Source organism: Peromyscus leucopus, chromosome 4 (assembly GCF_004664715.2).
Source record: "Peromyscus leucopus breed LL Stock chromosome 4, UCI_PerLeu_2.1, whole genome shotgun sequence".
In the NCBI taxonomy this organism is placed as follows: domain Eukaryota; kingdom Metazoa; phylum Chordata; class Mammalia; order Rodentia; family Cricetidae; genus Peromyscus; species Peromyscus leucopus.
This window is the reverse complement of record NC_051066.1, coordinates 96,837,524-96,852,169: the sequence shown is the minus strand read 5'-3', so window position 1 is coordinate 96,852,169 and position 14,646 is coordinate 96,837,524. Positions and strand designations below refer to the sequence as shown.

Below are 14,646 nucleotides of genomic sequence, written 5' to 3'. Positions count from 1 at the left end.
CCTCGTGCCCAGGTCGGAACTGGGAGAATGCTGGTCTCATGCCCTAGGTTCTCTGTGTCAGGTTTTGGCTTTGCTTCCTAATTTCTCATGGGCATTCTGATCTTCCATGCAATCAAAATGAATTGATTTTAGGATTAATGTCACTTTTTTTTTTTTTTTTAGTACAATCACAAAAGATTTTACAAATTTTACTTTTCTATTCCTGGAAGTAAATTTTGGCTATGCTATTTTACTTTAAATATTAAACATTCTTTAAAATAGAAAGCCCCTACCATTTGTGCTGTTCCTGACCCTGCTTGCCTTCTGTCCGCCCTGCTCTGTAGAGCTCTGCAGGCTGCATCTCCCAGTGTTTGTCAGCTGGCCTCAACCAGTGCAGGTTAGCCAGTAGGAGGCACCAGCAGGGTGTTGGAAATAAGGAAGAAGAAGGAAGTTATGCCTTTTGGGGCATCTTCAGTAGTGTCCTGTTGTGTGGCTCCAGTTGCCTCCAGAAAAGCCTGCTGTGATCCTATTACCCCCTGTGACCCTGCCCAGGGCAGCAGTGATGCCCACTTTCCCCCACTCCTCCAGCATGGGCAGCATTTAAGGTTTACTTGCCTTCTTGTCTCAGGGTTGCCTTCTTAGCCCTTACACCAGTTACCCTCCCACCTCTTCTCTAGGCTGAGGATTGAATCTAGGACCTTGAACTAGGCAAGTACACCACACCAAGCTATAGGCTGAGTCCCTGTCATGTGTATTGCTACTTCCTAGTATTAAATTCTCTCATTTAAATTTGTAGATGGTTTCTGTTCTAAAGACTGTAATTGACAAAGCCCTTGAAAAGGAATTTAGAAGGGGGAATGAGGATGTGGGGGGAGAGAAAAGGGATATGATGTAAACTTAAAGACAGAGAGGGAACATGAAAAGACAGAATTGGAGAGAACAGTTGCTGTAAATCTCGATAAGCCTGTGACAATCTTGTGGTTATCCTGTGGTGATCCCCCTTTACTCTTGGCTTCACTTACAGGTGGTGTGCAGATCCTGCCTTACTTAACTCTTTGAAGCAGAAAAGTGCTGTGGTCAGGTTGGTTTTACTATTTAAACCTTGTGCTACATCCTAGCTGTGTTTCTAAAGTGCTTGGTTGGTTTGCCTTAATTTCTGGTCTGTCCCTTCATTCTCAGTTCATTGTTCCAGTGTATCTGTTGGTCTTTGCCAGACATCAGGTTCTTCCTGAACTGCTTTTTCTTGGAATGGCTGTCCTTCCCTTCCTAAATTGTCCGAAGCCACAGCTCTCCTGGAGGACTCTTCCTTACACTGGTACTTGCCTGTCAGAAGGCGAAGGTGCTGGTGTGGGAGCTGCCAGTGCACTAGAGACGGTGGTTTACACTGCTGACGTAAACTAGGCCTCCCTTGAGGATGAAGATAGACTAGAGCTGACCAGGCTTCTCCCCACTTATAACTAGACCCCACAAATGCCTCAAAAAAGAGAAGCTTGTTTTGTTTTTTGTTCTTTTTTTCCAGACAGGGTTTCTCTGTGTAGCCCTGGCTGTCCTGGAACTCACTCTGCAACCAGACTGGCCTTGAACTCACAGAGATCCTTCTGCTTCTGCCTCCTGAGTGCTGGGATCAAAGGTGCGTGACACCAGTGTCTGTAGAGAAACGTTATACACACACACACACACACACACACACACACACACTTGGCAGGTGCATCTCTGTTGAGTTCGAGGCTAGCCTGGACTCCAGAATGAATTCCAGGAAAGACACAAAGCTACATAGAAACTCTGTCTCAAAAAACAAAACTATATACGTATGTGTGTATATATATATATATGTATATGTATATATGTATGTATGTATATGTATATATGTGTATGTATGTATATGTATATGTATATATATACACACACACTTTATTTTATATAAAGTATATACATACTTTATTTTATATTATATATACTTTATTATATATATACTATTTTATATTTTATATATACTTTATTACTGTATTCTATGTTTTGTCTGTATGTATGCCTGTTCATCAAGTGCATACCTGGTGCCCGTAGATGCCAGAAGAGGGTGTTTTATCTCCTGAAATTAGAGTTAGAGATGGTTACAAACCATTATATAGGTGCTGGAAATTGAACCCAGATCCTCTGGAAGAACAGCCATTCTCCTAACCTCTGAGCCATCTCTCCAGCCTGAGAAACTCCATTTATATATTTATTTGTTTGTTTATTTATTTATTTAATGAGACAGAGTTTCTCTGTGAAATAGTCCTGGCTGTCCTGGAACTCACTTTGTAGACCAGGCTGGCCTGGAACTCACAGAGATCTGCCTGCCTCTGCCTCCTGAGTGCTGGGATTAAAGGCGTCTGCAACCAACACCTGGCTTCAAGAAACTTCTTTAAGCTACACATGATAGCACATACCTATGATACAGTACTCAAGAGGCTGAGGTGGAGGGTTATGAGTTGCAGGACAGACTGGGCTGCATAATGAGATGATATTGTCTGAAAATGGACAAGAAGCTTCGTCAGCCCTCTTCTCTTTTCAGTTGTGATTCTATCTAAATCTGCATTTCCCTCAGAGGCAGGTCCATCTACCTCTGCCTCCTGAGTGCTGGGATTAAAGACGTGCACCACCACTGCCAGACCAGTTTTTTCTTTATTTCATGTCATGATGTGCCTTTTAAATATCTTTTTATAGCAGGGTACTGAAATATTCTGAGAAACTTAAGAGATAATCCATATATACTGTCTTTGGTTATGAGTAACTCTCAATCTAGTTATATACATAAAAGTCAAAACAGTATAGCATAAGATATGATATATAGAATATATTATTAATTCCTTAAAGAGGAGACTGGGCATGATGATGATGACTTGTGCCTGTAATCTTAACCCTTGGGAGGCAGAGACAGGATTGTCATTTATTTGAGGCGAGCCTGGGCTACACATTGAGTTTGAGACCAACCTGAGCTACAGAATGGGACCCCATCTTTAGAAAACTAAAAGGAAAAGATTGTTTTTGAGACTATGTCTTACTGTGTAACCCAGCTAGCCTAGAACTGTCATGGAGCACATGGCCCAGGTTGGCCTCAAACTGAAAATCCTCTTGCGTCAGTTTCCTGTTACAGGCATGTGCCACCGTGCCTGATGAGAAGATTCCTCAGTCTTAGAGAAAGATTTTTTTTAGCTTAGTCAACAATTATAAAATGAGGGGCTGGGTGAGTAATGCACGCCTTTAATCCCAGCACTCGGGAGGCAGAGCCAGGCGGATCTTTGTGCGGATCTTTGTGAGTTCGAGGCCAGCCTGGGCTACCAAGTGAGATCCAGGAAAGGCGCAAAGCTATACAGAGAAACCCTGTCTCAAAAAAACTGAGGGCGGGGGGGAATATGAGGGATGACTCAGAAGTTAAGAGTACCAGCTGCTGTTCTAGAAGACCTGAGTTAGATTCCCAGCACCCTCATGACAGCTCACAACCATCTATAACTCTAGTTCCAGGAGATCTGATGCTCTCTTCTGACCAAGTTGGGCAGCAGGCATGCACATGGTGTTCAGACATAGATGTAGGCAAAGCACCCATATACATAAAAAAAAAAAAATGTTTTAATGGCAGTGGTGGTGCACGCCTTTAATCCCAGCCTTCGGGAGGCAGAGGCAGGCGGATCTCTGTGAGTTCGAGGCCAGCCTGGGCTACAGAGCAATTTCCAGGACAGGCTCCAGAGCTACACAGAGAAACCCTGTCTTGAAAAACCAAAAAAAAAAAAAAAAAGTTTTAAAAATATTTTTAAAATATTATAAAATGTAAATTGATTAGCGTCTAGGGAAATAGTCCCATGTTATTCAGATGACCCTCCTTAGGCTACATAAGTCTTTTGCCGTCTCTAACATAAAGGGAAGGAGTGCTAACATTTACCACAATATATCAAGTGCTAAGCATATCTTGTTTAACTTCAGTATCTCATTTAGTCTCCAAGAGTTTTGGGAGTTTCCTTCACACACACACACACACACACACACACACACACACACACACACACACAATTACCTTGTAGATCTGGCTGGCCTTGAACTCAGAGACCTGCCTGTCTTTGCCTCCTGAGTGCTTGGGTTAAGTTGTGCACCACTATGCCCAGCTCCCTGATACTTATATTTAACATCTCTTAAAACTGTTTGAGTCTTAACTGAGTTCATTTAATGTTCCTATTCTTTATTTTTCCTTTATGTTCCTATGGTTGGAATGTATTCAACTCTAGTTTTTAGATAAGGAAATACACATTTATATTTGCCCAGAAGCATTCTTCAGCTTTAATCTGTTCACTCAAATATATAACTGCCTTTTAAACTATGCTTCTTAGGTACCCTAGAAAAAGAAATAGTTTGATAGAGCTTCCTGATGACTACAGCTGTCTTCTAAATCAAGCTTCTCATTTTAGGTAAGTAAAAAAGATGGGGCGGTGTGCAAGAACAAGAGATCGCAGTATCTTTTTCTGAGCTTTCATTAGGTCTACCCTATAACCTGTGAACTTAACTTGTACCCAATAAGGGGCTAGTGAGATGGTTCAGCTGGTAAGGGTGCTTGCCACCAAGACTGTTGACTGTTTGGGCTTTGGGACACACATGAAGTGGGAGAGAACAGTCTCCTTCAAGTTGTCTTCTGAGCCCCACACATATGCACATGTGTTTCTGGTGCAGCTTACTTGTTTAAGAAGTGACTGTTGTATTCCCACAATTTATCATTCACAGTGTTGCACAACTATTGCACGGTGTACTACTTACTACCTCTCTAGTGCCAAACTTTTCGCCACTCCAAAGGATTTGTAACCCTAATCCTTTACATGCCCCTGGTCTTCCGTTTCCTCATCACTGATAATCTGCTTTCTGTTTCTAGGAATTTAGCTGTGGATACATCACTTAGAAAAAGAATCTATGTTTTCTTTCATTCAGTATGTTTTTGTCTTCTTCCATTAATGGATACTTGTTTATGATGGAGTTGTGTCTTCCTTTTAAGTATTATGAATAATGTTACTATAAACATTCATGTACAAGTCTGAATGAACGTACATTTTTCATTTCATTTGGGTATTTAGCTAGGTCATGTTTTACTTTTTCAGTATCAAACCCTTTTATATACATTATGTCATTTTACAATCTCACCAGCAATGTATGGGCCATATTATTTCTTCACATCCTCACCAGCCCCTCAGTAAACTGCCAGATAAATCTGTACATAAAATCCCAGGTTTTGGATGATAGATCCCTATTGTCTCTCCTGGCACAAGTAAGTCACCCCAGAAATAGGAGCTACATCCCCAAATCTTCCTGTGATGAGTTAGGGAATAAGGAGTATAATGATACTAAAAAGAATGCCCACATTTAGCTGAGTGTGGTGGTGCACACCTTTAATCCCAGCACTCAGTTGGAGGCAAGCAGATCATTCTGAGTTTGAATCCAGCCTGGGCTATAGACTCTCATTTCAACCTTGAAGAAATGGCATAGAGATTGTGGTTGAACCCTTACCACATAATGCAGTTTTTCAAACATTGCACACTTCTGAAGTCATATTACCCCAACATTGTAAACACATGTGACTAAACCATTGAAGCAGCAATAGCAGCTGTTAACTTGGTTACATCAGATGAAGGCTGGATTCTATAAATGAATCTCAGTATAAATATGAGACTTTTAGCAACTTTTCACAGGACTATATATTTAGTAATGGATTTTCTTGCTATGTTTTTTTGTTTGTTTTGTGGGGCTGGAGCTTAAACCCAAGGCCTTACACATACTAAACATACACTCTGTTATTAATCTGTATCCATGATCAATCAACAGTTTTTTTAAATTTTACATCTTTTTTTTTTAATCTTTTTTCCGGAGCTGAGGACTGAACCCAGGGGGTCTATCACTTGGTACAGGAGGCCCTACAGGTTGAACTTCTAGAACAAAATTCCTGGGAAGTTTGTGGCATAGGCAGGCCTGGTTCGAGGAGCTGTGTTGACTGGTCACCTGGCACAGGAGTCCCTGGTGGCATAGGCCTGCTCTAAGTGGGGTTAAATCAAGGTTTTTTTTTTTTTTTTTTTTTTTTAAGAGTTATTGTTTATGTGTATGTGTGTTTATGTCACATGTATGCAAATGTCCATGGAGGCCAGAAGAGGTCATCAGATCCTGTGGAGTTGTAATCACAGGCAGTTGTGAGGTTAGAATGAACTCAGGTTCTCTGGAGCCGTTTCCCCAGCCCCTTAAGTTCCCTATAAGTAATATAAATGAGCAGTCATCTAATTAAATATCCTTTGTCTTTTAGTAGCTCTCTTTGCTGAGTAGGGTGAGTGATGGAAACATGCTTTACTGCTAAGTAGATATACGATCTGATTCTTGTTTTTCCAACACACTGAATGTGTCCTTCCCTTTGGAGGTGTCCTCGGTCTGCAGACGATGAGCGAAAGCATCCTGTCCTCTGTCTTTTCTGTGGGGCCATCCTATGTTCTCAGAACATTTGTTGCCAAGAAATAGTGAATGGGGAAGAGGTTGGAGCTTGCGTTTTTCATGCACTTCATTGTGGTGCCGGAGTCTGCATTTTCCTGAAGTGAGTATGGAGTCATTTGGAAACTTGCTAAGGATCTTAGTTGAAAATATGTATCCAGTCAATATGCCAGTAGAATAAGTAGTTCTTTAAAAAATAAGATTCTGTTTACTTTTCTTTCATTATTAGAAAAATCTTAAATGGTATAGATTTTATATCAATGGTTTCAGTACTGTGTAATATTCAGATATAATGGAAAACTTGAAGCCTTAAACCTTACACTTATAAAATATGTGTAAATTATTAACTTTAGGCTCTCTTATTTATGTATCTATTTTGGTTTTTCTGGACAGGGTTACTCTGTGTAGCTCTGGCTATTCTGGAACTCGCTTTGTAGACCAGGCTGGCCTGGAACTCCTGTAGATCTGCCTGCCTTTTTCTCCCAAGTGCTGGCACTACAGGCATGCACATCTGGCCATTTCTTTATTTTTGAGACAGGTTCTCGATACATAGACAAGGCTGGCCTTGAACTCCCAGAGATCCTGCCTCCCAAGTGCCTCCTGGCACAAGATTGTCTTTTGGATGTTTCTGTTTTCTTCTTTGAACAAAAGATTCAGAGTAGAACAATAGCGATAAATGTTTATGAAACATATTGCCTGAAGAAATGAATTCAAAGTTGATTTCTGTGCTTTTTCTTTCCATTCTCTGGGTAAAATTCAGTGTTTGTTTATATAAGCCCGAAAGTCTTTCTAACTGAGATATATTATCATTGTTTAAAGGCAACCTTTGAAACAAGAGAAAAGAGTGGCATGGAAGGCCAACTCAGACACCTACTTGCTTCATTAGAACCCACAGGAATAAGTCTACCTAGCCCAACTGTGCATTTCACACTCTGTTTATTTTATAATTTCTCATTGTAGTACTTAAGCATTTCTCTACAGTAAGCTTCTCTCTCTCTCTCTTTTGTTGGTTTGCTTTGTTTTGTTTTTCGAGACAGGGTTTCTCTGTGTTTTTTGGTGCCTGTCCTGGATCTTGCTCTGTAGACCAGGCTGGCCTTGAACTCACAGAGATCCGCCTGGCTCTGCCTCCTGAGTGCTGGGATTAAAAGCGTGTGCCACTACCGCCCGGCAGTAAGCTTTTCCAATGCCCTCAAAGTACTATTAAAGTCTGTCTCGAACCAGAAAAGCTCGTAACACTTCCCTGGTTGACAGGAGTATACTGGAAGATGCTCTGTCCTTCTTTGAGGCAGAAACAGCCTCAGCCACAGTTCTCCAGGGCCCTGTGGCTCACATAGGACAGCCTCCTTTTTCAATAGATCCAGCCAGAATTACTGATTTCCCATTGCTCTAGATCCATGGGTCCTTTCCTATTGCCTCAAGAAAAGCAGTAGTGTTTGTTCCCTTTACTCAGACCAACACAGTTTAGTGGTAGCACACGCCTTTAATCCCAGCACTTGAGAGACAGAGGCAGGTGGATCTCTGAGTTCAAGGTCAGCCTGGTCTACAGAGTGAGATCCAGGACAGCCAGGGCAATACAGAGAAACCTTGTCACAAAAAAAACAAAACCCCACAGTTTAGTGTGTTCATCCATGGCTCTATTGCCTTTTTATTGAATTTTTAATATACATTGGCCATGTCTTTTTTTGTTTGTTTGGTTTTGTTTTGTTTTGTTTTGTTTTTTCAAGACAGGGTTTCTCTGGGTAGTTTTGGAGCCTGTCCTGGAACTCACTTTGTAGACCAGGCTGGCCTCGAACTCACAGAGATCCGCCTGCCTCTGCCTCCCAAGTACTGGGATTAAAGGCATGTGCCACCACCTCCTGGCTCCATGTCTTTTATTTAGTTTAACTTTGATTCACTGTCTATAGTCTGCACATATGTCTCTAACAGTGTTTCCTGCCCTTTGTTTTTTTCTTCAGAATCCGAGAATGCAGAGTGGTCCTGGTGGAAGGAAAAGCCAGAGGCTGTGCTTACCCAGCCCCTTACTTAGATGAGTATGGAGAAACAGACCCTGGGCTAAAGTAAGATTTTCTTTAATGGAAGATTTTAATCAGATGTCTTATGTTTTATTCACTTTATTGTATGTGTGTAGTAATAGTTCTTTAAACATAAAAACCTGAAACTGGAGTTACTGATAATTGTGAGCTGCCATGTGGGTGCTGAGAACTGAGCCTAGGTCCTCTGCAACAGCAGTGAATACTCTTAACCACTGAGCCAGCTCTCCAACTCCTGATTGGCCCTGTTGTTTAAGACAGACTCACTGATTATAGGAGGCTGACTGGCTGATCAGTACCAGGGACCCGCCTGTCTTTGCCTCCTCAATGCTGGCATTATGGTCACACATTATCACACTTAGCTTTTTATGTGGGTGCTGGGCCTTGAACTCAGGTCCTCATGCTTGGACAGCATTATATAATCAATATATATAATCATTCAAAATGAATAGACTCACTGCATAGGGCTTGGGATCTATTGGATCATATAGAGATTTTTTTTTTTTTTAATTGAAACAGCATTTGACCAGTCCTTAAGTTTAAGGGAGAAGCTACTGAGTGGTAAAAGTCCTTAATGTTGGTCAGGGTGGAGGTCGCCTTTAATCCTAATACACCAGAGGCAAGGATAGGTGGATACTGTGAATTTAAGGTTAATTGGATCTGAATACTGAGTTCCAGGCCAGCCAGCGCTACAAAGTGAGAGCTTGTCTCAAAAAGCAAAACCAATAGCAACAAAATAGTAAATAATCGAGGATATCCTTGAGATGTTCTAGAAAAGTAGAAAAATGTAGAATTTTTAAAATAATGACAAACTGAACATTGACAAGGAACTAGGACACTTGATGTTCTAGGGGCTGAGATGCCTGTTAGCTCCATCACAGCTCTCCACAGACTTCAGGCTTTTGGATTAGCTGGTACAGTGTTGCAGACTGTAATCCTAGAATAGAAATGTACTTACTTAAATATTTGTAAGCCAGGTATAATGATGCACACCTCCCAGCTACTTGGGAGGATGAAGCTGGAAGTTCAAACCCAGCCTGGACACTGTAACAAGACACCTCTTCCCCAAGTAAAAAAATAAGCAAAGAAGAAAATGTTTGCTAAGCATTGGCAAGATGAATCATAGGGATGGTTATAAAACAAAAGATTTCTGAGCAGTTTTTTTTTTTTAATTTAATGGTTTTGTGTTATGCCTTGTACTAAGCTCCTATGCAAAACCGTAAATTGAAGCTCGGTAAATTCCAAGGACAGAGTGCCTTTAGAGCCCCGTTCAGGCTAACCACCAGAAGAGCCCAGAGCTGCTGCAAGTTAGACACCCCCAGAGACACCAGATAGACACGTGTGTAAATGAGGGCTCATTGTGTTCGTCATGTCCACCCATGACCTAATTTCCCAAATAGTCACAGAGTGCATTTCTGCCTCCTTAACTAAGTCATGTGCCAAGTTCTTAGCATCAGTGGTGAAAAGTGCCGTGTTACTAAACTTGTCCTGGCACTACAGCTGCAGGAATATCTTGGGAGTGTATTCTGACTTAAGACTATAGAGATATCACTGTTATTTGATTCAAGCTTAGATGTCGCTGTTTCTCTCTTGAAGGAGGGGAAACCCACTTCATTTATCTCGGGAGCGATATCGGAAGCTGCATTTGGTCTGGCAGCAGCACTGCATTATTGAAGAGATTGCTCGGAGCCAGGAGACTAATCAGATGCTGTTTGGATTCAACTGGCAGTTACTGTGAACTCCAAGTCTGCCTCAAGACAATCATGAGTGACATCAATAATAAAGACTGATTTAAAATTCCAGAGGACTTTCTGAGAATGGGGAAGTATTGGAGGGTCTTTTGATCCATGTCTAGATTTACATACATTAATAAAATATTCCTTAATGGAATATTGCTTTCAATTAGCAAACATAAGCTTCAAGGAAAAAAACAGGACATAGATTAATGTTTTGTTTCCAGAACACTAAAGAAATGCTTGTTCACCCAAGTGTCTATTTCTGCTAATATTTCCAGAAAACTCATTCCCTTTCATAACTGTCCATTTCATCTCTCATCATCCACCTGGTAAATGAAGTCACATCAAGCACTTGTGGACATTCTTACGTCTGGTTAACTTCCCTGCGTTTTCGTATTTGGCGTTTTCCTGAGTGTAATTCAGCTTGCATTAGATCTCTGACAAGATGCTGATCACCTGTGATGGTCTAAAGAGGAACTGCAGATCTGTGCAGTATCTTTCAACTGAAAAATGTTTTAAAGTGTAAACAATTTTCTTATTTAAGGAAATATCCTTCCTGTACCACCTATGGCTTCCGCCAGAAAGATCTAAGTCTGTCTATGGGCCGAGTGTGAGCTGTTCAAGTATGGACAGCGTCCTTCCAGTGTAGACCTCAAGAAGAATTCGGAGACTATGCTCCTTATGCATTCCTTTTACAAAAGCCTGTTATCCTCCCCTGACTCCAGGTACCTTTGTGGAGCCACAAGTCACCCGTTCCATTTTGAAAGGCAGGTTTCCGCAGTGAGATCTCTTGTCTCTTATGACCCCATCCTATTTGATTCTCAGAAAACATTTGCTATTCTGAAGCAAACTCTGTAGAATGAGAATCAGAAAATTGCCCCGGTGAGTGGTCAGGTAAGCTGGATTTAGAACAGTCAGTCCTATTTAAGCCAGTTCTGCAGCCTTCTGTGGCTTCTGAGACAGAGCCTAGATTGGATGTCTTTGTGAACCCTTTTCATAAACTACAGTTTATGACTGATAGAAACAGCCAAAAAACAAGAAAACAGGCCTTGTAATTAGGTCTGTGTCCTGTTATAACCTGCTGTGGTTGAGCCATCTTGCTTATAAATAATACAGTTCTCTTGAGTCTGTCCATAGACTTCTTGGTTCTTGGTTTTAACCTTTTATATCAAGAACTTGTGAATTAACTGCAGAGAGAAGATCAGTTGATCCTTCTTTTAGCTTCTGTGGTATTGGGTAATGTTAGCAGTTGAAGGGTGTGTTGAGAGATTGTGTCTTCTTTTGCCCTTGGCTGCCACTGCCGTGTGTGTGCAAGTGTATCTCTACCGTCTCTGTTCAGTGAAGGCAGGAAAGGAAAAGACAGTTCTGCTGGGTGATCAGTGAGGCACATTTGGGGCTAGATTTGTTGCCATTTTATGGGAAAGTGGATTTTGCAGTAAGGGATTGGTGTGAGCAGGCACCAGAATCACAATCATGATTTCCTACTTGGATAATTACTATTCAGAAGAAATCAGGAACCAGATGCAACTATAATGAACAGTTCACAGCAATTATGAGAGATGAAGATGAGAAAATTCAGTATTTGGCTTGTGCAATTTGCCAATGTGATTAAGTGATTTGAATATTGCCCTTTGTTTTTTTATATAATTTTTTGAAGGGATGGTTTAGCTCTGAAATCTGGGCTAGAACAGGCAACAGAAGATGCTCATTCCTGCCTTCATTTTCTGGCCCCCATTTGGCAAGGATAAAGACTTTATTTTTAGCCTCCTTAGATTCCATTTGTGAACCTGGAGCTAAGCTCTGGAGTTGCAGGCGGACTAGCTGGCACTGGCCAGCCAGCCTTAGCGCCAAAGAACCTGATTCCTCACTGAGTTCTGCTTGCTGAGAGCGAAGTTTCTGCACTGGAGGTGAACGTACGTCACAGTGCTGCCCAGCCCAAGGGATTTCTAATGATATGACCACGACAAATGATTCAAGTCTGCGTACGAAGTTTACTTACGCATCCAAGTCACTTTATTTAGTGTAGTACGTGAAAGAATTGGTTCAGTAGGATGGCTCCAGCTCTGTGTGTTTCTACTATTGGTGAGGGGCTGGCAAGGATTTTAATGATACAGTAAAGAAAAACATATGTCTGTATAATTAATTTATTATGTTAGTGTATGGGCTGTGAGTTCACCTTTTAGTGGTCATTTGTCATTTCATAACAACTATGCATTTTGGTTCACTGTGATGATGATCTATATTTAGTGACTGCAACATGTTTATACCACTGATTCAAATTCCATTCATGATGAAGTTATACAAATGATGCATATATTGATATCTTTTATTGCAAAAATGTAAATTAAAAACTTGTATAATGTTCTTGTGCTTTTTGAAATAAAATATCTTATATGTGTATATTTAAAAAGAAAAAAGGGACTTCTCATGTTTGGGGATTTGGGTTTGAAGTATAAAAATCTTACCTAGAAAGGAGCTCTAGTTAAAAGTATGTCAGCCCAGCATGTTTGTTTTAGGCAGAGTCAAGCTAGACTCAAACTCATGATGTAGCTGAGGCTGGCCTTGAACTCCTGATCCTCCTGCCTCCACCTCCCAAGTACTGGAATTATAGGCATATACCACCATATCCAGATTGATATTTTTCAAGACACAGAATTTTAGGGTTAATGGGTCTTCAGACTTTTTTTTTTTTTTGACTATACATTCCAACACCACATACAGATTTATACATAACTTTTGTTTTGTTTTTGAGACAGGGTTTCTCTGCATAGCCCTGGCTGTTCTGGAACTTGCTCTGCAGACTAGGCTGACCTCAAACTCACAGAGATCCACCTGCCTCTGCTTCCCGACTGCTGCCGCTGCCTGGCCATAATGTCTTGTAGTGTTCCTTGCATATGTTAAGCACATTTTATGACACAGCACAAAAACAAAAGTCATCAGGTTTAAATTCAGTCAAGTTTACCCCATTATCATAATCAAACTCTCCAAGGCATAAAATTAAAGATTCTCAAAGCTGCAGAAAAGAAATAAGCATAAGAGTGTCTCAGTTTACCTAGTGATGGCAAACTTCCCAGTAGAAATCTTGCAAGCAAGGAGAAAGTGGCAGAAGATGTACACAGTGCTGACAGCCAAGAATACTATACCTAGTAAAGCTACCCTTCAGGGTTGAGAGAGAAAAAGACATTTCCAAATAAAAGCTAAAAGAATGTATCTCTACCAGAGTTGTCCCACAAGAAATGCTGCAGGGGACTCGTGGGACAGAAAGACTTGGGGATGGGAGTGTAGCTCAGGTAGACAACTGGCTTGGTACGTGCAAGACCCTGGGTTTGGTTCCCAGCACCACAAAAGAAAGAAAGAAAGTTATTAACTTACTGGGAAGAGTGACTGGACAAATAAATTCAGAATGTTCTAGTAGTGTAAAACAAGTTAGGATTAACCAGTATAAAGATTTTAAAAAATCTACAAGCCAAGGACAATGGGTGGTTCGTGCCTGGCAGTCCCAGCTACTTAGAAGGATTGCTTGAGTCTAGTACTTAGGCAGGAGGATTGCTTGAGTCTAGAAGTCTGGGGATCAGCCTGAGCAACATAGCCATATTTCTGAAAAGAATAACATTAATGTATTAAGAGATAGTGTCTTACTTTTCTATTGCTGATAAAATGTACCGACAAAAGCAACTTGGAAATGGTTTATTTTGGCTCACAGTTAAGGGAAACAGGAGCTTAAATAGTTGGTCACGTTGTATCTTCAGGAAACATGGAGCAACCAATTCTCGTGCTCAGCTTTGTTGTTCTTTATACAGGCTAGTATCTCAGCTCTAGGTAATGGTGCCGCCCACAGTGGGTAGGTTTTCCTATTTCACTTAAGCTAATCAAGACAATTGCCCAGCAGCCCATCTCCCAGGTGATTCTAGATCTCATCAAGCTGACAGTTAAGATTAACCATCACAGACAAGCAATATAGAAAGACAGAAAACGAAGCACTCAAAATTCAGATCAAGAAAGAAGGGCACACACGTTTAAGGTTTATTGTTTTAGTCTACTCTCCTCTCATGCTGCTGCCATTCAGAACACCTTGTTATAATCAAACTGTGAGGTCTTTTTGTTAAGCCTCATAGTGTTACAGGAATCTTAAAACGGTAAAAGAAATTGTAATATCATAGTAATCACAAAACAAAAATCTAAAGTAGACAGACAAAATAGTAGGGGATCAAAACTGGAGAAATCATTTAGCCAATAGGAAGTCTAAGAGAGGGAGAAAGAAAGGCACTCAAAACTAGAAGGCAAGTCTCGTAATTGCTGTATTAAGGCCTTGTGATCACATAGCTAACTTGAATGAAAAGAATTCTTCAATTATAAGACACAGAGTGATTAAATTAAATACGACTAGACCCAAGTTATGTTGCTTACAAGGAAGT

General features: G+C 40.8%; 1 protein-coding gene across 1 annotated transcript in view; it reads left to right on the top strand.

Annotated features, from left to right (window-relative positions):
- Ubr1 (ubiquitin protein ligase E3 component n-recognin 1) overlaps positions 1-12,595 on the top strand; it is a 132,898-nt gene extending 120,303 nt beyond the window's left edge. Inside the window, 5 exon segments of the mRNA XM_028878676.2 lie at positions 1,004-1,060; positions 4,341-4,418; positions 6,398-6,568; positions 8,421-8,522; positions 10,092-12,595. Of these exon segments, the coding sequence (XP_028734509.1) occupies positions 1,004-1,060; positions 4,341-4,418; positions 6,398-6,568; positions 8,421-8,522; positions 10,092-10,233 (550 nt within the window). The 3' untranslated portion in view covers positions 10,234-12,595.
- The last annotated feature ends 2,051 nt before the right edge of the window (positions 12,596-14,646 follow it).